This window comes from Limanda limanda, chromosome 12 (genome assembly GCF_963576545.1).
Source record: "Limanda limanda chromosome 12, fLimLim1.1, whole genome shotgun sequence".
NCBI classification, from domain to species: domain Eukaryota; kingdom Metazoa; phylum Chordata; class Actinopteri; order Pleuronectiformes; family Pleuronectidae; genus Limanda; species Limanda limanda.
In genome coordinates, this window is record NC_083647.1 from 21,953,661 (window position 1) to 21,975,481 (window position 21,821).

The 21,821-nt window shown below is 40.9% G+C and overlaps 3 protein-coding genes across 4 annotated transcripts; 2 read left to right on the forward strand and 1 right to left on the reverse strand.

The window, feature by feature from the left end:
* Window positions 1-1,056: 1,056 nt before the first annotated feature.
* fuca2 (alpha-L-fucosidase 2) lies at window positions 1,057-7,869 on the reverse strand. The gene is made up of 7 exons (XM_061082344.1): window positions 7,569-7,869; window positions 6,287-6,474; window positions 5,114-5,453; window positions 4,807-5,017; window positions 2,628-2,818; window positions 2,402-2,510; window positions 1,057-1,765 (listed from the first exon to the last, which is right to left on the reverse strand). Exons 1-7 carry the CDS (start codon window positions 7,802-7,804, stop codon window positions 1,634-1,636), a joined length of 1,407 nt encoding a protein of 468 aa, XP_060938327.1. The 5' UTR covers window positions 7,805-7,869; the 3' UTR covers window positions 1,057-1,633.
* A 243-nt stretch (window positions 7,870-8,112) lies between these two features.
* LOC133015489 (putative deoxyribonuclease TATDN3) lies at window positions 8,113-11,480 on the forward strand. Of its 2 annotated transcripts, none has more exons than XM_061082706.1 (10): window positions 8,113-8,180; window positions 8,261-8,293; window positions 8,809-8,882; window positions 8,959-9,043; window positions 9,884-9,946; window positions 10,043-10,152; window positions 10,268-10,323; window positions 10,415-10,527; window positions 10,837-10,917; window positions 11,134-11,480. In XM_061082706.1, the coding sequence occupies exons 1-10, from the start codon at window positions 8,127-8,129 to the stop codon at window positions 11,275-11,277; spliced, it is 813 nt and encodes a 270-aa protein (XP_060938689.1). In that variant the 5' UTR covers window positions 8,113-8,126; the 3' UTR covers window positions 11,278-11,480. The 2 variants fall into 2 exon arrangements, with proteins under 2 accessions (XP_060938689.1, XP_060938690.1); XM_061082707.1 differs by having other exon boundaries at window positions 10,840-10,917.
* A 1,298-nt stretch (window positions 11,481-12,778) lies between these two features.
* Window positions 12,779-21,707, forward strand: LOC133015242 (atypical kinase COQ8A, mitochondrial-like). Its single transcript, XM_061082399.1, has 15 exons — window positions 12,779-13,040; window positions 13,428-13,566; window positions 14,602-14,886; window positions 14,968-15,034; window positions 16,214-16,285; window positions 17,291-17,416; window positions 18,163-18,248; window positions 18,328-18,468; window positions 18,986-19,067; window positions 19,184-19,277; window positions 19,916-20,057; window positions 20,233-20,340; window positions 20,435-20,500; window positions 20,759-20,845; window positions 20,990-21,707. Exons 2-15 carry the CDS (start codon window positions 13,447-13,449, stop codon window positions 21,272-21,274), a joined length of 1,761 nt encoding a protein of 586 aa, XP_060938382.1. The 5' UTR covers window positions 12,779-13,040; window positions 13,428-13,446; the 3' UTR covers window positions 21,275-21,707.
* The last annotated feature ends 114 nt before the right edge of the window (window positions 21,708-21,821 follow it).

A 21,821-nucleotide genomic window follows, 5' to 3' on the forward strand; every position in this document is an offset into this window, starting at 1 on the left:
GAGACGCATTACCTTCGATGATTAGAATGAGTGTTTGTTGCCAGGGAGGTTTTCAACATGCGGGGAATCTGCTTTGGTGTTTGGTGCAAAACAAACCCGGTGATCTCAGGGTCCGAGCTGAGCTATGAATAATAAATAATGATGTTTAACCTCAGAGTTTGATGAGAAGCAGCTAGGGTTGCAAAATTCCAGGAATATTCAAAGTTGGAAACTTTCCATGGGAATTAACGCGAATTAACGGGAATATACGGGAATTAACGGGAAATGTTGTGGGTAATTTATACTAACTGTATTTACCTTGTCATATACAGACATAAATATAAACATTTTGTTGTGTCATAGGCTGATTTGAGCCCTGAGGAAACTTTGGGCACTTGACTATATGCTTCTGCATCGTTGTGTCATTCTTAACATAGGTCTTTGCACAGTATTTGCAAATGTACACAGCCTTTCCTTCTACATTGGATGGGGTGATATCTCTCCACACATGAGATAGTGCACGTGGCATTGTTCTGTAGAATAAGATGAGAAAAAAGTTTGTAAAAAAACACTAATGCAATGCCAGAGATATAAATAGTTAGCCAAACAATTGGAATCGTCTGTAAACATATTTTACAATTGATGGATAACTGAATAGAAATAGGCTAGATGAACAGATGAACAATCCTCAATCAGCATGCTAATATATTTTCCCCAGTAATATCATGGAAACTTACCTGACTAGTCCTGCACACTACAGCAGGCCTCAATAGCCCTGCTGTAGAGTGAAGCATGCTGGGAGTTATCTGTGCATGTGATGGAAGAATGCACAGTGGAGGGTTGAAACTCAACGTGCAGCGTGTGCTGCATTCCATACATCTTTAAAATAGAGTTTTGAATGATGATTTTATTGCTCAATGTTTAATTTGCGTATTTTATTTTTTTTCAAAATTCCCAAAATTCCCGAGCTTAACTTCCCATGGAAAGTTTCTGAAAATATACTGGAAACTTTCCGCCCCTTTGCAACCCTAGAAGCAGCTGATCTTCTCGTTGGGCCTGTTTTAAATTAGAATCGTGTTAGATCATGAAAAAGACGCTCGACAGCTTTATTTGATTATTTAAAAATTCCTCCATAGTGCAAATCAAACAAATCACCACATTCTTCAGGCCACAGAAAAATCTCGTAAAAAAAATGATAGAAAAGCAGAAAATGTGTAACAAAAATCACAACGTACAAAGAATGTTTTCATCTTTCATAATATAAGGACACATCTGTCACATTATCACTGCAGATGAATATATTCTCACCATTTCATGCCCCCACCCTCCTGCTTTTGTCTATAGTTCAGTTCCATAAACATCTTCACACACACACACACACACACACACACAGAGAATCTAAAATTTAAAATCCCAACAATATTTATCTAAAAACTATTTCTATAAGTTTTAAAGTTATAGAGCTTCAGTCAAATGATTGTTTAGTCCCTTCATGTCACAGTTTGTATAAAAGACAGCACACGCAAAAAAACAAAAAAATAATTTCTGGACGAATGTGATTTCATGTCACAGGTTTGTGTTCGGTGATTTAAACGCTGGTTCCCTCTCCGGCCTCCAGCTCTGCCCGCTCCTCTTCAAGTGATCTGGTTTCCCTCTAAGTGGCTCCGGTCAGCCTCAGCGTCCAGGCCCACTGGCCCGGCATGAAGGCCAGGGGGGGCAGCAGCGCCCTCAGTCCACTGGGCTGCACTGGTTCCCACGGCACGGAGCCGTGGCCGACCAGCACCACCTGTATAGAACAAAGAGGACACGTGAACGAGGTCGACATGTTGGCCGAGAGGGAGAACAACCAGTCATACTCGTTTTGCCGGTTATTGGACCTTCGAGTGCGGTCTGACCGGCGTGACAATGTGCTGAGTCGCTAAGTAAATACCAAACACTCATCATTTCACCACTAGTATGATTGATGTTGCAGCTACTGTGAAAGCCACAAGTAAACCTTTGTTTTATTTATTTATCATGTAACATCTAAAACACGTGTACATGTTTAGATCAGTGATTCATAAAAAAACACCTGAATATTCAAATAATTTATCAGCTTCTGCAATATGAGATCAATAAATAAATAAATTAGAATCATGGGATTGATCACATCTAACAGATTCAAATATGTGACGGTTTTAAAACATAAGTAGCTGCCTTCAAAAAAACATTTAAATTAAACACTAAACCTTTAATGCTAATTGATCAACAACATCTTCATGGTTTCAAAGAAAAATAAACACCTTCTGTTAAACTATGTGATGTCATAACCCTGAGTCTGACCGATACTTGAGAAATCTCATTAGTGATATCTGGTGGACATATGGAGACATAATTTCTCTCTTTTAAAATGGAATTTCTTGGATGTAGATATATGTCTAACCTGAGTCAGTCCTTGTTTCACCAGAGGATCATGTAGAATCACAGATCCATTACTGGGCCAATCCAGAAACATGGCGAACACGGCCTTTTCCTGCGGTTTGGCTGTGTACCTGTTGAAGAACAAATCTCTGTTTGTTGAAACCTGCAGTTACTTTAACTCCAGAGTTGGTTTGTGAGTCTAATCACTGCAAACCAAACATGAAGCACAAACACAGATGAGAACCCACCAGACGTTTGCGGTGCCGTTGTCCTGCTGGACTCTCCACGCTGTCGTGTTGTAGATGGCCTCGCCGTTCACCTTCAGCCACTGACCCATCTGCCTCAGGCGCTCCTCAAAGATCGGAGAGATTCTGCCCTCGTGTGTGGGACCGACGTTCAGCAGCAGGTTCCCCCCGCAGGACACAGTCTCTACCAGCGTCTGAAACACACAACAACACATAACCTCAGTCAATCAGTCATATGTGGCATTTGAATAAGACTTAATGTAAAAAAAATGGAATTAGAAGATTCTGAAATGTGAATATTTTGGTTGCTGGCTTAATAGAATGGAAAATCTTCGGGTTTTTTAATTGTTGATCATCTAACATTTCTTTGACTTTGAAAGAAAAATAAACTGTGGATGAGAGAGAAGGGAAAAAACATATTTGTGTTCTTAATAAGAAATAGGAAAAAACATAAATAATGCGTGAGAAACCGAATTTTAAAGAGAACCTGGAACTTCTTTTTGGAAATGTGGTCATCTCAACCATGTCCTTCCCTGTCTGTACATTTTTTGTTGTTGGAAAAAGTGGTTTCAACTTTCTCGCTCGTTCCGAAGCTTTCAACCAACTGCTGCCTAGAGGTTTTATTTTCATTTAACAGGGAGACTGTTGGGCTACTAAATCAAATATATATGGAGTTAGAAGCTTAAAAAATGTGAATATTTTGGTTGCTGGCTTAATAGAACTGAAAATCTTTGGGTTTTGAATTGTTGATCATAAAGCAAATTAAGTATGTTGACAAGCTTCTAGGAAATCCTTAATGAGCTTTTTTCATTGATGATCAATGGAGAAGAATAAACTGTGGATGGAAGAGGAAAAAACATATTTGTGTTCTTAATAAGAAATAGGAAAAAACATAAATAATGCGTGAGAAACCGAATTTTAAAGAGAACCTGGAACTTCTTTTTGGAAATGTGGTCATCTCAACCATGTCCTTCCCTGTCTGTACATTTTTTGTTGTTGGAAAAAGTGGTTTCAACTTTCTCGCTCGTTCCGAAGCTTTCAACCAACTGCTGCCTAGAGGTTTTATTTTCATTTAACAGGGAGACTGTTGGGCTACTAAATCAAATATATATGGAGTTAGAAGCTTAAAAAATGTGAATATTCTGGTTGCTGGCTTAATAGAACTGAAAATCTTTGGGTTTTGAATTGTTGATCATAAAGCAAATTAAGTATGTTGACAAGCTTCTAGGAAATCCTTAATGAGCTTTTTTCATTGATGATCAATGGAGAAGAATAAACTGTGGATGGAAGAGGAAAAAAACATATTTGTGTTTTTAATAAGAAACAGGAAAAAACTGAAATAATGTGTGAGAAACCGAATTTTAAAGAGAACCTGGAACTTCTTTTTGGAAATGTGGTCGTCTCAACCATCTCCTTCCCTGTCTGTTCATTTTTTGTTGTTGGAAAAAGTAGTTTCAACTTTCTCGCTTGTTATGCAGCTTTCAACCAACTGCTGCCTGGAGGTTTTAATTTCATTTAACAGGGAGACTGTTGGGCTACTAATTAAAATACATTTGGCGTTAGAAGCTTAAAAAATGTGAATATTTTGGTTGCTAGCTTAAAAGAACTGAAAATCTTTGGGTTTTGAATTGTTGATCATAAAGCAAATTAAGCATGTTGACAAGCTTCTAGGAAATCGTTAATGAGCTTTTTTCACTGATGGATTAATGGAGAAAATAAACTGTGGATGAGAGGAGAAGGAAAAAAACATATTTGTGTTCTTAATATAAAACAGGAAAAAACTGAGATAATGTGTGAGAAACCGAATTTTAAAGAGAACCTGGAACATCTTTTTGGAAATGTGGTCGTCTCAACCATTTCCTTCCTTGTCTGTACATTTTTTGTTGTTGGAAAAAGTGGTTTCAACTTTCTCGCTTGTTCTGAAGCTTTCAACCAACTGCTGCCTGGAGTTGTTTTAATTTAATTTAACAGGGGGACTGTTGGGCTACTAATTCAAATATATATATTATTCACAAAATAAAATATGTTGCATTCCTGATGGTTTTAAGATCAGTTTTATAGTTTCTTTGGCTCGCCTCAAATTTTAATTTCTTCCAATAATCCATTTAGTTACACCCGATGCTTTGGTCTCAGTTCAGCAGTTACACAACCTCTTAAAGGTTAAAGGGATTTTCCATCTCACCGCCACGAGCTGCTGGATGGTGAGGTAGTCGCTGAGCGGAGCGTTGCGTCTGTAGCCCCAGGACTTTGAGTCGATGGACATGCAGTTCTCCCACTTGTGTCTGACCAGGTGTCCCGGCTGGTAGCGGTCGTTGCAGGTGTAGTACCCCCCGTGGTGGCAGATGGTGCCGTAACCCCACCGATCGTTAGTCACCACGGTGTCTCGCACTGGACTATGGGAAAAAACACACACACACAAAAAAACACATTTAACCAAGTTACGTTTTCATATATAAGGATGAATTTGTGTGGTTTTTTTCTCCTGGTACCTGTCATTGTAGAGCCAGGCTAAGAAACCAGTGCTGTTCCAGTAGGTGTCCGGTGCGTCCCCGTCCCCATCGGACCACAGCAGCTCCGGTTTGTACTTGACGATGAGCTCATAAAGCTCAGGCAGAGTTTTACTGGTCGGGAAGTAGTTTGTTTTGAATACATTGGCAGCGTCCTGCTTATAGACGGGATTAAACCACTCGAACAGGGAGTGGTACAGCCCGAGACGAAGGTCACTGTTAGCACGGAGGGCGCTCGCCATGTCCGCCACCAGGTCTCGTTTGGGTCCAACATCCACTGCGTTCCAGTTCCAGGAGGTTTTTGAGCCCCATAGTGTGAAGCCTACAAATATATTTAAAACAAATTATCTTATATGTGGTGAAAAAGGGTTGCAAAGGGGCGGAAACTTTCCGGAAACTTCCGAAGGGATGTTAAACTCGGGAATTTGGGGAATTTTGAAAAAATGCACACGCTGCACGTTGAGTTTCAACCCTCCTCTGTGCATTCTTCCATCACATACACAGAAAACTCCCAGCATCCTTCACTCTACAGCAGGGCTATTGAGGCCTGCTGTAGTGTGCAGGACTAGTCAGGTAAGTTTCCATGATATTACTGGGGAAAATATATTTGCATGCTGATTGAGGATTGTTCATCTGTTCATCTAGCCTATTTCCATACATCCATCAATTGTAAAATATGTTTACAGACGATTCCAATTGTTTGGCTAACTATTTATATCTCTGGCAATGCATTAGTGTTTTTTTACAAACTTTTTTCTCATCTTATTCAACAGAACAATGCCTCATGTGTGGAGACATTTCACCCCATCCAATGTAGAAGGAAAGGCTGTGTACATTTGCAAATACTGTGCAAAGACCTATGTTAAGAATGACACAACGATGCAGAAGCATATAGTCAAGTTCCCAAAGTTTCCTCAGGGCTCAAATCAGCCTATGACAAAACAAAATGTTTATATTTATGTCTGTATGTGACAAGGTAAATACAGTTAGTATAAATTACCCACAACATTTCCAGTTAATTCCCGTTAATTCCCATGGAAAATCCTGGAATTTTGCAACCCTAGGTAGAAATAACAGCAATAGTGCTGTTAGTGTGAGTGTGTTCTGCCCCGCCCACACACAGAGCATACTGAATGACAGGATCACACACTGCACCTTCGTGGTGTTTGGTTGTCAGGACGATGTACTTTGCCCCCGACGCAGCAAAGATCTCCGTCCACTCTTTGGGATCGAAGAACTCGGCGGTGAACTGCGGAGCAAAGTCTTGGTACTTGAAGCCCGGAGGATAATTCTTCTGCATGAAGTCAACGTACGGCTGCAGTTTCCTCCCCTGCAAGTACCACCTGCAGCAGAGAGACGGCTCATATATGAGTATTTACCTCAAATAAATGTATGGTAAATGGTAATTTTTGGATATAAATACATGTTTGATGAAAATGGAACAGTCATGATGACAATATTTGACTTTGTTTTATACTGTTGATGTCTACTAAACAGAGAAAGGCCAATAAACTGTTTTATCCTATAAAAATTCCTGAATCACATGTTATGACGAGCTGATGAATCATCATTTTTTCGTGGATCAATAAACATCCAACATGTTTTAAATCCATTTCCGTCCTTTAGTATCTGCTCTGGAGCTTTCAGTCACATCACGTGATCTTATCAGTAACAGTTGGTGCAAACCACTGAAACTATTATGCCTGCACGTTTCTCCTGTGTTGATTCCATTGTGCTCTGGGTAGGGGTGAGTGGGTGGGGGGGGAGTTGAGCAAACAAATTTACAACCTGTTCTGGAGCTGTGGCTAGTCAGGTGACTTTACAGACCAGGGGGAACTTCCTTGTGCACATAAAATATGGAAAATATATGAATTGAAAATACAATGAATAATGTGCAGCTCCACCTGCTGATGAAGACGACGCTAATTAAATTAAACTTATTTGTTCTTGACTGTATCTACAAGATTATTTTTTCTGCTGGTTCACACTTGCCCCTATTCCCAACATGGTTTAACCAAGTCCCAGTAATGTATGTTATGGATTTGTTAAATTAACACAAATTATATTATATTATACTGCATTACATTGCATATTGCAATTTGACACTGTTCACTGTTTTGCATTTCACTTTTTACTTCCCTTTTTATATCTTTTATATAGATATGTCTAAAAATAAATGTTAATTTGTATAAATATTAGAAAAAGTGAGTAAATTAGAAGTAAATAGTAATGAATATATATTGTTTTTTATTGTTTTTCTTGTGTGTTGTAATTATTGTGTTTTTATGTTTCTACTTTCATTGTATGCACCAATAACCAGAGCAAATTCCAGTTAGGTGTAAACCTACTTGGCAATAAATAACTTCTGATTCTGATAAAAAGAATATAATCGATTAAAAAAAGTATAATAATAAGGTTGAAGCATGCTGCCACTCACCAGAACCACTCGCTGCCGAAGCTGGGCACAGAGAAGACCCCCCAGTGGATGAAGATCCCGAACTTCACCTGGTCGTACCACTCCGGAAGTGGCCGGGAGTCGATCGACTTCCAGTTGGGTTCGTACTTGATCCCACTGGTCCCACTGGTTCTACTCATAGACATGGTTCTACTGGTTCCACTGGTTCCGATCACCAGGACCGAAACCAGCAGGGAGCCCACCGTGAAAGTCCCCATGTCCGGAGGGAGGTGGGGGTGCGTTCGGTTCTATGATCCGAGGAGGAATGGAACCTGCAGGAATCACATGATAAAAAAACCCACCGTGTTTGCAGAAGAGTCACGTGATCACACTTGACGCGGAAGTGAACTGAATGTATTGTTGGAAGCGTTCGATTTATTCATTCGTTGATCCCGCTGTCCAAGTTCAACCAATCACAGTTGAGCCTGAAGACAACCCCGCCCTCCCGGGAGACGCTGCGTTCTAAACCCAATCATGATGTTGTTTGCACATGCGCAGTTGGAGTTTCTGACCGGAAGTGGGGTTGTTTTGGTTGTGAACATGCAGGGATTCATCGACTGTCACTGTCACATCTCTGCGCAGGACTTCGACCAGGTTTTAAAAAAACATAAAAGTAGTTTATAGATAATATAAATATCCCACGTTGTGTTCACTGTTCTTCTTTCTATCTCCAGGACTTAGAGGAAGTGGTGGAGAACTCCAAGAAGGTGAGAAACCCTGTCAGCTGATTCTAGAACACAACAGTTATTACCATAGATATATATAAAGACTAGATGTCTCGTCTGCGTGCCAACGGAGTCGAACGTCCGCACATGGCGGCCATCTTGCTACAGGCAGCTCGCCCACCACACATTGTGTTGTAGTGGTATTTACTTTTTTAAGTAACCATAACTTGCTCAATTTTCAACCGATTTTTAAACGGTTTGGTTTGTTATAAACGTCAGAGATGTAGATATGACACTGCATACTTATGAATAATTATGTTATTTTCTAAAAAATTGAATAATTTATGCAGTATCATAACTACATGTCTGACGTTTATAACAAACCAGACCGTTTTAAAAACTGTTGAAAAACAATGAGTTGTGGTCGAGCTGCCTCTAGCAAGATGGCCACCATGTGGTGACGTCCGGCTCTGTCGAACGAGACATCTAGTCTTAATATATATCTATGGTTATTATTGTCCATGTCCAGCTCATCCACTTCCTGTTTCCTGCCTCAGGCTGGAGTGTTGGCGCTGCTGGCCGTCGCAGAGCATGCTGGGGAATTTGAAAAGATCATCTCCTTGTCTCAGAGGTGATGGAAGGACGAGATGGATCCAGTTAAACGTGATGGGGAAACGTGAGCACTAACCTTGTTCTTGTTGTCGTAGGTTTCCAGGATTTATTTTCCCCTGCTTAGGAGTTCACCCGGTTCAGGAGGTTTCCCCGGGGGAGCAGAGAGGAGCTTCTCTTCAGGTACTGATCACAAGGGTCGGTTCATTCAAACCACTGAGTGATATCCAGCTGTACAGCAGGTTAAATCAAATGTACCTGAGCCAGCAACACTTCTCTGAGGAAATAATATCCTCATCATCACTCTGGATAATCCACAGAACTAGTTTCAACCTTTTTTTTGTCATATGCAGGTGAACACAGAGTTTAACAGTTAAAAATTCTGTGTTGGACAAGAAGAAACCGCTCAGTTCAGCAGTGTAATAGTTACATTCAAATAAAAGCAAGGTAGAAAGAGCTTCATATGTAAAAAAAAAGTCAAATACAATACAAAACTAAAATTATACACAATCAAAGGTTTATTGCGACAAATAAAGTAACACCTTTAACTGTATGGAGTGTGTGTATAGTTATTGCAACGTGTGTGTAACCGTTGAGTCACATTTTTCAAAATAAAGTGCAGGAAGACAGATGTGCAGAGGGTTGTTAGTCGCGAGTTGAATGAAGTTGAGGAACCTGATGGACTAAATTGAATTAAAGACATTATTAGAACTAATGTTTTTGATGATTTTTTTAGAATAATGGGGTCATCCATTCTAGTTTTTGGTAATGATTGTTCTGTTTAAATGTTTGATGCTGTGAGCAACACACACGTCTATTCACCTCCATTGAACTTGCACAGGGACAGACACACTATCTACTGTACATGAGTCAGTAAGACTAGAAGTAATTAAGATAATGTGTTTTCTCGTTTGATTTAATAAACAATTTGAAAGACAACACTGCAATTCAGTTGATAATTTTGTGATTTGTGTAAATATCAGTCTTGGAATGAAATATGTTTTGGTTCTTTCATCTACACAGGATCTCGATGCAGCTCTACCCATCATAGAGAAATACAAAGACCACCTAGTGGCTATCGGGGAGGTAAAGATTCACTCCGTCATGACTTGAATAGCAGTTTTCTGTCTGGATGTTATTTTGCTGTTATCTTACAGTTCACTAACATTTGTTTTGTTGAAGGTTGGTTTGGATTTCACACCCAGATATATCAAAAGTGAGACGGATAAAGACGCTCAAAGGCAGGTCCTCATCCGTCAGGCGCAGCTAGCCAAGGAGCTGGACCTCCCTCTGTGAGTAATACATGAGATAAATACATAAATAAATATATAATAAATAAAAATATACTCTGTAAATTTACCTTAATATCTTGCAGGTTCCTATAACAAGTGTGTGATTTATTTCTAGAAATGTTCACTCGCGGTCGGCAGGACGACCAACCATCCATCTCCTGAAAGAACAAGGTGAGCAGCTTCGATTCTCAGGTGATCTCTGGATGAATCCTTCACCTGAACGGTAGAGAAGTAAACTGCAGTTCCTCTGATCTGTCACTAGGGGTCGAAAAAGCCCTGCTCCATGCTTTCGATGGGAAACCGTCTGTTGCCATGGAGGGAGTGAAGGCTGGCTATTTCTTCTCTATCCCACCCTCCATTATTCGGAGTGAACAGGTACAATAGAGCGGTTTTAAATGTCAAATAGACACTGTATTTTAACCCAACCTGCTTTAACAGGTCCATAAGTATCACAACTCAACCACAGATTCTTATTTTTGCATTTTAAATCTCCAGAACAACTGTAAATATTTCACTGTTATAGTCAGAAATGTCTTGAATATATACTTGTTGTTTGTGTGTGAATATTTCTAGGTCACACAACACGGCACAGACATGTTGACTTTGTGTTCACATGCTGACGTTATCACTCTATATGTTAATGATTGATGACGGTTTATTTCTGTTTGGTTTTTTTCCAACAAGAAGCAGAAACTTGTGAAACAGTTGCCGTTAGAGAACATCTGTCTGGAAACGGATTCACCTGCTCTGGGTCCTGAGAAGCAGGTGAGATGTTTTGTGCCTCAGAATAAAACAAATGCTGAAATCCAAACTCAGTATATTTAGCAGTTATTGGTGATAATATCAAAATTTTCTTTAAGTTCTGACCGGCATATTCTATAGTGTTTTCTAAACGTCCAATACCTTTCCTTCTATATTAATATTATTTACATAAATGACTTAAATCTGCTCTCTTGTTTTTGTTTTGTGTCGTGTTTGCAGGTGAGGAATGAGCCCAAAAACATTTCTGTTTGCGCCGAGTACATCAGCAGAATTAAAGGCGTGTCTCTGGAGAGGGTGATGGAGGTGACCACGCAGAACGCTCTCCATCTCTTCCCCAAGCTGAAGGCGGCCATCAGACCCTGAAGCAGCCTTTTAACGGTTAATTTCACCGGCCTAGAATTTATTTAATTATAAACCCGCAGCTTTCTGTTATCATCACCATCTATTCAAGTAACATAACGAGGACGTCAGGTTGAACCTAGAAGCCCTGAAGTGTAAACAACTCAACACACCAGCCATTGATTCCTGAAATTCTTGAATAAATAAAGATATGACAACTATTTTAACACACAAGTTGTGTATTTTTCATGTGTGCGATACATCTGAGTCATCCAACCATTCATAAACACTGTGTCACATAACAGAAGCTTACTGACAGCCGTTATTCATTTAAACATTCATGTCAATATGAAATAAACCATCACAACAAGCCGCTCTCCTCATTGTTACACTGAGCATCACCTGATCCAATCAGAGCCGGGATATCACAAAGGAATGTCCCTGGTCACTTGCTCTATTTATTTATAAGTGTTCTTTATAATTAAAAGGTGATTCATCTTGACTTAACATCAGCAGCTGAAGCCAAACTCTAATGGGCCTGGATCAGTCACAGGTCACAGTGGGATGAGGTATTGCTGCTTTCAAGTGCTCCTCACATCCTCCTATCTTCAAAGTGTCATTAATTCATAAATAAAATAGTTTTATAAAGTTTCACCCAACTTGATTGAACACAGGCTGAAATGTAAAGTTGATTATTTGTCCTGAAAAACGTCGGCAGTGTGAAGAGACAAAGCAGAAGAAGAAGCAGTGATTCATATTCCCAAAGTGAGATCGTTTCCTTATTTTCCAGGAAGCTGAATGTTGTCTTCATGCAGTCAGTTTGCAGTTTATTAGGAACACACCCATGCAATCTAATAAAACAATACTGCTGTAAATCTAAACCCTCATGAAGGCTTTAATGTAAAGTTTTCACTGGAACTGTTACAGAGAGGTGTGAGTATTTGTCCATATCAGCGAGGAATAGCTAAGTAACAGAAATACTTTATTTTCTGATCTAATAAACTTGTGACTGAGAGTAGTTATCAATACTTAAATGTTTCTACATTTAAAAAATGAAAAGATTTTATTTTAACCCAGTTTCCGCTTTTATAGTTGTTTCTCTGTGCAAAAATAAATGTAAACACCCTTAAACCTGGAGATGATTTCATGTTAACATTTAGATAACGAACAGTATTTACACCAGAAAGGCAGATTGATGTTTTTACAACTAAGTGACATATAAATCTAATATAAGTGGTTTGTGTGCCAGGATGACAGAATCTGTAAATTACATTTTTTTCATATTTTGGGTTTATTTTAATCTTAAAGACACATTTCAGAATAAAAGCACTGTGGTTTTTAAGTACAACTCACTTCTAATCTTCTTGTTCAAGGTCTTTCCTGATAGTTCTAACTTTAAAGGTGTTTTTTAAACTTCCTACTTCTGAATCAGACTTAAATTGTGCTCTCTGGGAACTCCGGGCTGCTCTTGAACGCAGCATGTGTGCAGTTCAGGGACCGCCCTGCGGGGACACGTCAGCTGTGGCCGAGCAGACACTGACAGGCTCTCACTCCAGCTGATGCTCGGAGTCCTGCAGCTGAACTCTGCACAAGTTGAGTGTCGTCGCTGAACGTGTTGACAAGAAGAAGAAGTGAAATCCAGAAGAAGTGAAATCCAGAAGAAGTGAAATCCAGGAGAAGTGAAATCTAGAAGAAGTGAAATCCAGGAGAAGTGAAATCCAGGAGAAGTGAAGCTGCAGCTGCACGATGATCAGAGCTCGTTCCCAGAGCTGAGGGAACTTCTGCTGGTGAGTTCCTTCTCTCTCTCTGTCTCTGTCTCTCTCTCTGTGTCTCTCTCTTTCATTAAGTCAAAGCAGATCCAATGTTGTTGTTATATTTATTCTCTCAGGTTTGGTGTTGAGATTCATCCCAGTGCTTGTTTCTGACTCTCTGCTCTTATCAACCAGTTCATATAACACTTGTATCTGGGTTTGACTGGGTGGTTCTGCACCAGCATGCTGTGGATGTGCAATCATGTTTAATCCAACAAGCCTGGGCTCATAAACTGATGGTTCCTCAAACATCTCACACAGAAAGATGTGTATTGATGCCAAATTGGGGAATTACTGACACATCACAACCTTTAGAAACCCACCTGTTGCTCAGAGGCGTGTCTGTTTGTCTCGTCCCTGCAGGTGTGAGGAGGACGACACCATGACAGGGGACGCTGTGGTCCGGAGGGGTCTGACCTGGGTGAGGCAGGCGGCCTGCAGAGCCCCCCCGGGCGCCCTGACCAGCCCTGGGAGCCTCCATCACGCCCCCGGGTCACTGAGGGTGAGCAGTGGGCCGTGATTTGCCCGTCATGCTGCTGCAGAGCAGGTGTAGAGTTTCACTAACACACAGCCAGGATTCCTCCTCGGTCTGTTCCTGCCAGCGTCTCCTCATCAACAGTGATCATCTGGGAGGCGGGTGATGCTGGAGGAGAAACCACAGGGACTCAGCTGATGTGGGCGTCTGATTACTTCATTGTTGTTTTCCCACAGATGTCTTTTCTCTCACCTTGGAGAAGTCCACCACCTTGAAACTTCTCTCACTTCAACAAGTCAAGTTCAACAAACTGTGACATGAAGGTCGTGTCGCCCTCAGATTTCTCCCGCGACCACTGATTTCAATTATTGCAGGGCACTAAATTAAATCTCTAACATAACGTTTACAACAGTTGCTGCTGAAGCTGTGTCTGACCTTCAGTGAGTGAGACGCCCTCGGTCCAGACAGTCTGTGGGATGAGTTCTCCCATAAAATAAATTAAATTTACGCCCCTAATTATGTGAGGTGTTGCTTCGATAACTTTTTCATTCAGGCGCCTGTTGAACCACCTACATGACAGCTCAGAAAAGGCCTGTGTGGGATTTTTAGTTGATCAGATGATTGAAAAAAGTGACTGTTTAGGTCAGTTTGGTTTGAAATGATAGAAAAACTATGACTTGGCCGAGAGACTCTGATACGAATCCAACAGGGAAAATGATTTTAAAGTGAAGAGATGAACGGCTGACAAGAATAATCTCTGAATAATAATGACGATTAATAATAAAAATGTAATTCATTGGGCTTTTGTAAACACACAAAGAAAACTTACGATCAACACAAAATTCAAAACAAATGTTTAAATGAACCCGTGGCACAGACGAGTAGTCAAAAATGTAGTAAGAAATATTAAAAGGAAAACAGTGGAAGGAATAATAAAGTTTGGTTCTTTAAAACAGATTTAAATTATCTGGAATCATTGTTGTCAGTTTTGTTGTATTTGTATGTTTCATTCTAAGTGTTTTTTCTCTAACTGTCCCTCTGACCCTTGTTGTTTTCATCCAGGAGCCGTTGAGCAAACCTCAGTTCGTCTGCCTCCACAGAACCACGCTTCACAGATATTCAACCATGGCGGCGTGTTTCCCTGGCGGCGTACACGGAGGATGGGGGTCCTGCCACGGTGGAGCCGGCACCAAACCTCTGAAGGACCCCAGGGACTGGTCCAGGCTGTTCTGTGGACACACCAGGTTGTTGAACCAGGACAACTCCACCGTGGGGCGGCTGACCTCAGAGGACATCGACAAAGCCAGAACCGCCAAGAAAACCGACAACAAGCAACACAAACAAGTGGTATTCACATCTTCTATTTGTTCATGGCTGCACCTGCTGTGTCTGTGTTGATCTGCAGCTTCGTGTCTTCTTCTGTTTCAGCTCAGTGAACGAGCCCGAGAGAGGAAGGTGCCGGTCACACGCTTAGGAAGGCTGATGAATTTTGGAGGTGTGTAAATGTTTGGATTCAGAATCACAGAACCCAGAAAGTGTGTGGAAGGTAAATATTTACAGCTACTTCCAGCGTGCCCTTCAGCAAGGCGTCTGACCCTCAGCTGCCCCCCCGGTGCTGTGTAACCAGTGTGAGATCACTGGCTGAGATCTTGATGAATGTGAAGCTGAGAGTTGCTGACAAGGTGCAAGCTCAGCAAAACGTATGGAATCACACAAAAACCTGAATCACTGGCACCAGCTCAAAATGTAGGATTTTCATTTGGTTACAGAGTTTTAAAATTTTTACTTTTGTGCTCTTCCTTTGATTGTCGTGGAGTTACTACTGAAAAAACGTTTCAAAATAATATCCATCCTCATTTAAATCTGCTTTGATAACAACCAAGTTTGAGTCAGTAGTTTTCTTCGTGATGTTTAAAGCATTAGCAGGAATGTGGACGTTTCACTGAATTGCAAAATCAGTTAGTAAAACTGTTTAAAACTTCATTTTTTTAGGCTAAAATACCAGGAAAAACGCTATTTGATTCAATTAGGTTTGGAAATAGGCAGCAGATGAATCAGTGATTATAGAATCATTCGTTTTTAATTCATGAGTCCTGATGTGTTTCTGGACTCGTCTAATGTTTGAGTTCACTCCGTTTCTTAACTAAACAAATAAAATGACTCACTCAAGATATTTGCGATAATCCTGAATGAATTATTTCCTTAGCTGTTTGAACTTGTTCTGAGATTGACGCTTACACTCCCTCCAGAGCAGGATGTGGTCACAGCAGAGTTTACACAAGGCCACAACCTTTTATATGTTTTATTGTTTTATTATTTAATAACTTTCCCTGGATATCAGAGTTTATTAGTTGAGAGGATTTGCCTTGATGACCCTGGAGCTGGGGTCAGACTGAGAGAAGAGCTTCTCCTTCTCAGGACTCGAACTACAGACTATCATCAGCTGAGGAGACGTGTCCGAGTCCTAGCTGAGAATCAAACATCAGATCAAACCTGTGGTCAGATATCAGCTCCTTCTCTCCTTCCTGACCTCCTCAGGACTCCTCAGACTTGTTTGGACTGAACTCACCTCTGGGTGCTGATTGCTGTTATCGCCTCCTTTTCATGTTGCTGTTATCAGATGCAGAGCTGAGAGAGTTTGTGAATCATTTATTATTTTCATTTCTATTTGCAGGTCTGGCCGTCGGACTTGGGATTGGAGCGATCGCTGAAGTGGCCAAGAAGAGTTTGAAACCACAACAACAAGGTGGTTGGGGGGGAGGATGTTGTGTTGTTTTTGTTGTTAAATGGTTCATAATTCAATTTCATGTCAAAAGGGTTATATCTGCTTCTCAAAGGACATTCATTTATGTTTATGTTTCACTGAAACTGTGGAATAAGCATCAAAATCAATCTCACTGATAAATTACTTTAAATCAGCTTTTGTCAACTTTTATTAAGAAGATAAATATACTAAGATAATCAGCCTGAGGCACCAATAAGATTTAAAAAAGTTTTTCACTCTAGTGAATGAAGATGCCGGTTAACATCTTAGCATCGAGTATCAAGAAAAGTAGCTGTTAAATTCTTTGTCAGACTCTTAGTGTTTTGAAAACTTGTTTATCCAACAAATCCTGATTTAAACTCATTCTTGTAAAGCTTTTTTAATCTAAAATAAACAACCAAACCTATTTTATTGTCTTCATTATATTATTATCATATTTTTTATTATATTTTATTGTTTTTCATCGTTGTTTGAGTGTCTCTACAGGAAGTCCGGTCTCACACCGGCACCAACATCACAAAATCAAATGAAATCCAGTGGTGCTGAGATAATATTTAAGTATAATTTACATACAGTGTGTAGGCACCATATAAATCTCTATAACAAAGAGCATGAGGAGTTTGAGCAACTGCTCATTTAAAATAGTTAAATCACACAGTAACATGTGAGTGCAGGGTTCTTACAGAAGAATACTCAGGCCTCATATCAGTCCCAGTTTGGTGCTGATATGAAAAAAGTCATGGTTGCAGTGCAAGTCAAGCAAAGTCAGTTTGATAATCCACCTTTGGACTTTGTTTTGTCAGTAACAGGCTCCATTATATTTCTGTTTATTAAGATTTTCTAAAACACCTCCACAGACTGTTTATTAATTTCAACCAAAGGATTTCCACCTCATTACTGAATGAATTGATGAAAGATAATAGTTAAGTTAAAAGTCTGATATTGGAAGTATTGCCAATAATCTGTTAAATGTGTTTATTCTTTCAGACGATAAGAAATCGGTCCTGAACTCGAGTGCCTTCCTCTCGGAAGCCAACGCCGAGAGAATCGTTCGGACGCTCTGCAAAGTCCGAGGCGCGGCTCTGAAACTGGGACAGATGCTCAGCATTCAAGGTGAGAAAAGTTCCCGTTAAACACAAGTTTGTCTTCAGTGCTTCGGCCCAAAGTAACGTTACATGACACAGGGTTAGGGTTAAGGGTTGTCTACAGGGACATCAGGACACAGAGGACATCTCATGTTCTGGACAGTAAAGTCTCATGTGTCCCTGTAAAGCTTTCATCAGAGGCCAAACACAGAAAGTGAACCGTTGCCTCAGCTCCTCAGCAGCACTTCATGGTGTTTCTGACTCAGACTCTGGCAAACACACAAGGTCCCTTTTACCAACGTGGAAATGTCATCACCGAAAATAAACCCCCGGCCTGCTGAACAATAAGTGCCATTCCAGAGGAGCTATTATCAGACTGAACAGCCTGTAAGCTGTAAGCAGCACAGAGCTTCCAGTACAGTGCTGTTCTGAGATGTCCACCCCCCCCCTAGTCATTTTCACTGTACATGGACATTGAGGTGCGATTGTCTTTTCAACTATATTAATATTATACAGAATTATTACATAGCTTTCATACATAGGTATGTACAAAAAAAGCAATGAGATATTTATCTCTGCATCTACATAATTTTGGTGGATTTATAAAAAGGATTTTAATGATTTATTCTTTCAGAAAAAACAATTCAAATATCATTAGGCACAAACTACGACAAATACACTTCAACAAAATCCCATTTTGACTCTGAATGCACCGTTACAGCTTATTATCTATGACCTTCATCAGCTTCCCTCTTCTCTTCCTCTTCCTCTCAGACGACGCTTTCATCAACCCTGAGTTGGCCAAAATCTTCGAGCGAGTTCGACAGAGCGCCGACTTCATGCCGACCAAGCAGATGACGGTACAGTTCAGATCTGTGATGATCCACCCAGGCTCGGTTCAGGGATGAGACGGGTTCCTCTCTCTCTCTCTCTCTGCAGAAAGCCATCAGCAGCGACCTGGGCCCGGACTGGAGGCAGCAGCTGGAGTACTTTGAGGAGAAGCCGTTTGCGGCGGCGTCCATTGGGCAGGTGCACCTGGCGAGGCTGAAGGACGGCCGGGAGGTGGCCATGAAGATTCAGGTGAGTTGGCATCAGATAATGGTGGTTGACCACGACCGAGGTGGCAGCTGATGATGGATCCTAACTGGCGGCAGTGGACAATGACTGTGGACTATAGAGGATCCCATCTTGCTGGCTGCTGACCAGAGACTATGATTGCAGCAGGACTGCTTGATATATAGTATTTCTCCTCAGATACTTGACCTTCAAGTATCTGACCTTCAGTTATCCTTCAACACGTTTACCCTCATCATTGCTGCTAAAACCTTTATCCTGATGATGTTTTCCTACACTTGACATCTATTGCACTTCTGTCCGTCCTGGGAGACGAATCCTCACATGTGTCTCTCTGAGGTTTCTATGTATGTTTACCTGTTAAAAGGGTTTTTACTAGTTTTTCCTGACTCTTGCTGAGGGTTAAGGACAGAGGATGTGACACCTTGTTAAAGCCCTATGAGACGAATTGTGATTTGTGAATATGGGCTATATAAATCAAATTTGATTGATTGATTGATGACCATCAAACCTTTTCTTTCAGTATCCTGGAGTCGCCAAGAGTATCGACAGCGACGTGAACAATATCATGACGGCTCTGAGTTTAAGCAACGCGCTGCCTGAAGGTAACATTTGATCATTTGTTATGATAACAGCTGCTTTTGTCTGGTTGTTGTCGTCTCCACCGCCGACACACTAACCTGCTGCAGCCCCCCCGATGTCCGGATCCTCTCGTCCACAGGTCTGTTCCCCGAGCACCTGATCGAGGTCATGAGCCGGGAGCTGGCGCTGGAGTGCGACTACGTGAGGGAGGCCAAGTGTGCCAGAAAGTTCCAGTGAGTCCTTCACATGTATTTGTTCTACACACACACTGGGACACATTTTACAAAGTATGACCCCCTGTGGTGCAGATTGTTAATATCAGCGTTCTCCAAACCTTTTTGCCTTTAGCATCTTAATATGGAGACGTATTTTCTAGAGTCGATCAATGAAAGACTAATCAATATCAGCGTTTGTTGATATGAAGATCTTTTGTTTTTCGATATGAGTTCTATATATTTGGTTGGATTTTTGCTTTCTTTATATTGATAGCGAAGTTTTTGCTTAAACTGTAAAATATCAAGGCTCAATTACATTTCATTGGGAATCATCGCCAAATTGTTTGTATATATATCAGCCAATAAAGTGTAATCACAATATATATATATATATATATATAATATAGGTATTGAATAGGGACCACAATCCATATCGATCTGACTCTAGTTTGCTGACACCTGTCTCAACCTAAACTGTGATATCAGCTGTGTTGTACAACTTGTTTCCACTGCCCCCATGTGGCCAAACAATTGAAGTTCCTGAGAGCAGTTTTTAGATCTACAAACTTAGTCATGACCCCAATGACCCAGGAGTGTTTTGATGTTGACGAGTTCTCTGTGTTTACATGTCGTTAACTCTGCTGTTTGTGTTGCAGGGAGCTGCTGACAGATCACCCGTTCTTCTACGTGCCCGACGTGATCGAGGAGCTGAGCAGCCAGCACGTCCTCACCACCACGCTGGTGCCGGGTTTCCCTCTGGACCAGGCCACCGACCTGTCCCAGGAACTCAGGAATGAGGTACGGACTCTGAGCACCTCACACTCTCTGGACGTGGTCAAGGCGACGTGATAAATACAGACACACACCGCCTCTAAAACCCCGGGAGACGTGTCAACACATCGTGAAGCATAGTTTTTCACTTCATAATAATTCAGTACAATATAGAATGAAACCTTTTCCTTCTTCTCCTCAGATCTGTGAGCAGATCCTGGGTTTATGCCTGAGGGAGCTGTTTGAGTTCAGATACATGCAGACGGATCCAAACTGGTCCAACTTCTTCTTTGACCCACAAACGCACAAGGTTACTTCACCTCGGTTTGTCAATAATAAACTGACTGTCTGTACATTTAGCTTCTTTCTCTAATTGGTCTGTTTTTCCTGTTTCATGCCTTCAGGTAGCATTGTTGGATTTCGGAGCGACACGAGGATTTGATAAGAGCTTCACTGACACGTACATCGAGGTGAGAAACTGTAAAAACCTCCAGTTACTGTTTCTTTTTAGATATTTTCACGTTCAAAATGCATATTAACTTTATTCTGTTATTACAAAAACTTTCTTGTTTCAACAACAAATCATTTTGTCATTACGCCACAAAAAATAATGAAAAAATGTTTCTTCATAGAGAAAAGCGACTGTATTTCATATTGGGAATGAGACATAATGAAAGTGTCATGAGATTTAAAGTATTTTTTATTTAATGTTCTCATTCTCACACCAGATCATTAAGGCAGCTGCACATCAGGACAGAGAGGGCGTCCTGCAGAGATCCAGAGACATGAAGTTCCTCACAGGATTCGAGTCAAAGGTGATAAACATCATTGTTTTAACTACAAACTGGAATCACTGTGGAATTTAAGCCAGAAATCAAATCAGTGTATTTCTCCAACCGCTGAACTTTGGTTTAAAGCCTGTTTATTATCCTCATCAACTCCTCGTGTCTGACCCTCAGGCGATGGAGAGCGCTCACGTGGACGCCGTGATGATCCTGGGCGAGGCCTTCTCCTGCGAGGAGCCTTTTGACTTCGGCGCTCAGAGCACCACCGAGCGAATCCACAGCCTGATCCCCGTGATGCTGAGGGAGCGCCTGACTCCTCCTCCCGAGGAAACCTACTCCCTCCACAGGAAGATGGGCGGCTCCTTCCTCATCTGCTCCAAACTCAAAGCTAAAATCTCCTGCAGGAACATGTTCCAGGAGGCGTACGACAGGTACTGGAAGGACGAGCAGCGCCAATAGAGCCCAGTGGAGACGGGGTTTCCTGGAAGCTTGTTCCCACCCGGGAGCTTCCAGTGTTTTCTGTGCTATGTCAAACTATTCAACTCACACATTCTCATCCGTGAAGATATTTTCGTGAAGCGTGGAGCAGATTGTGTGTCCAGATCTTTTCACTGTCAGATTCTGTGTGCTTCTGATTCCATTTCTCATCTCGACCAGGACTCCATCCACAATAACTCTACATTGAATATTATGAGTGAAGATTATCTGTGTGTAGTGTTTGAATTTGTTGTGCGTTTGTACGACCTAATATTTCTGTGCCTGTTTGGTTTGAGGAACCAGGGTTTTGAAAAATATACCCTTCATAAAAGATTTGGGTTTAGTGACGTGTGTCACTGTTTTCTTATTCAAGTCAATTTATTCTATAAAATAAAATAAAAAATACGTGAATGGATATGTTTTCAGTCATTTTAAATAATATAAATCTTTTATTGATTTGGCATCTTATGCTCGAATCAAAAATACAACGCGGAAAGAAGATATTATAATACATCTTAGAATATTATAA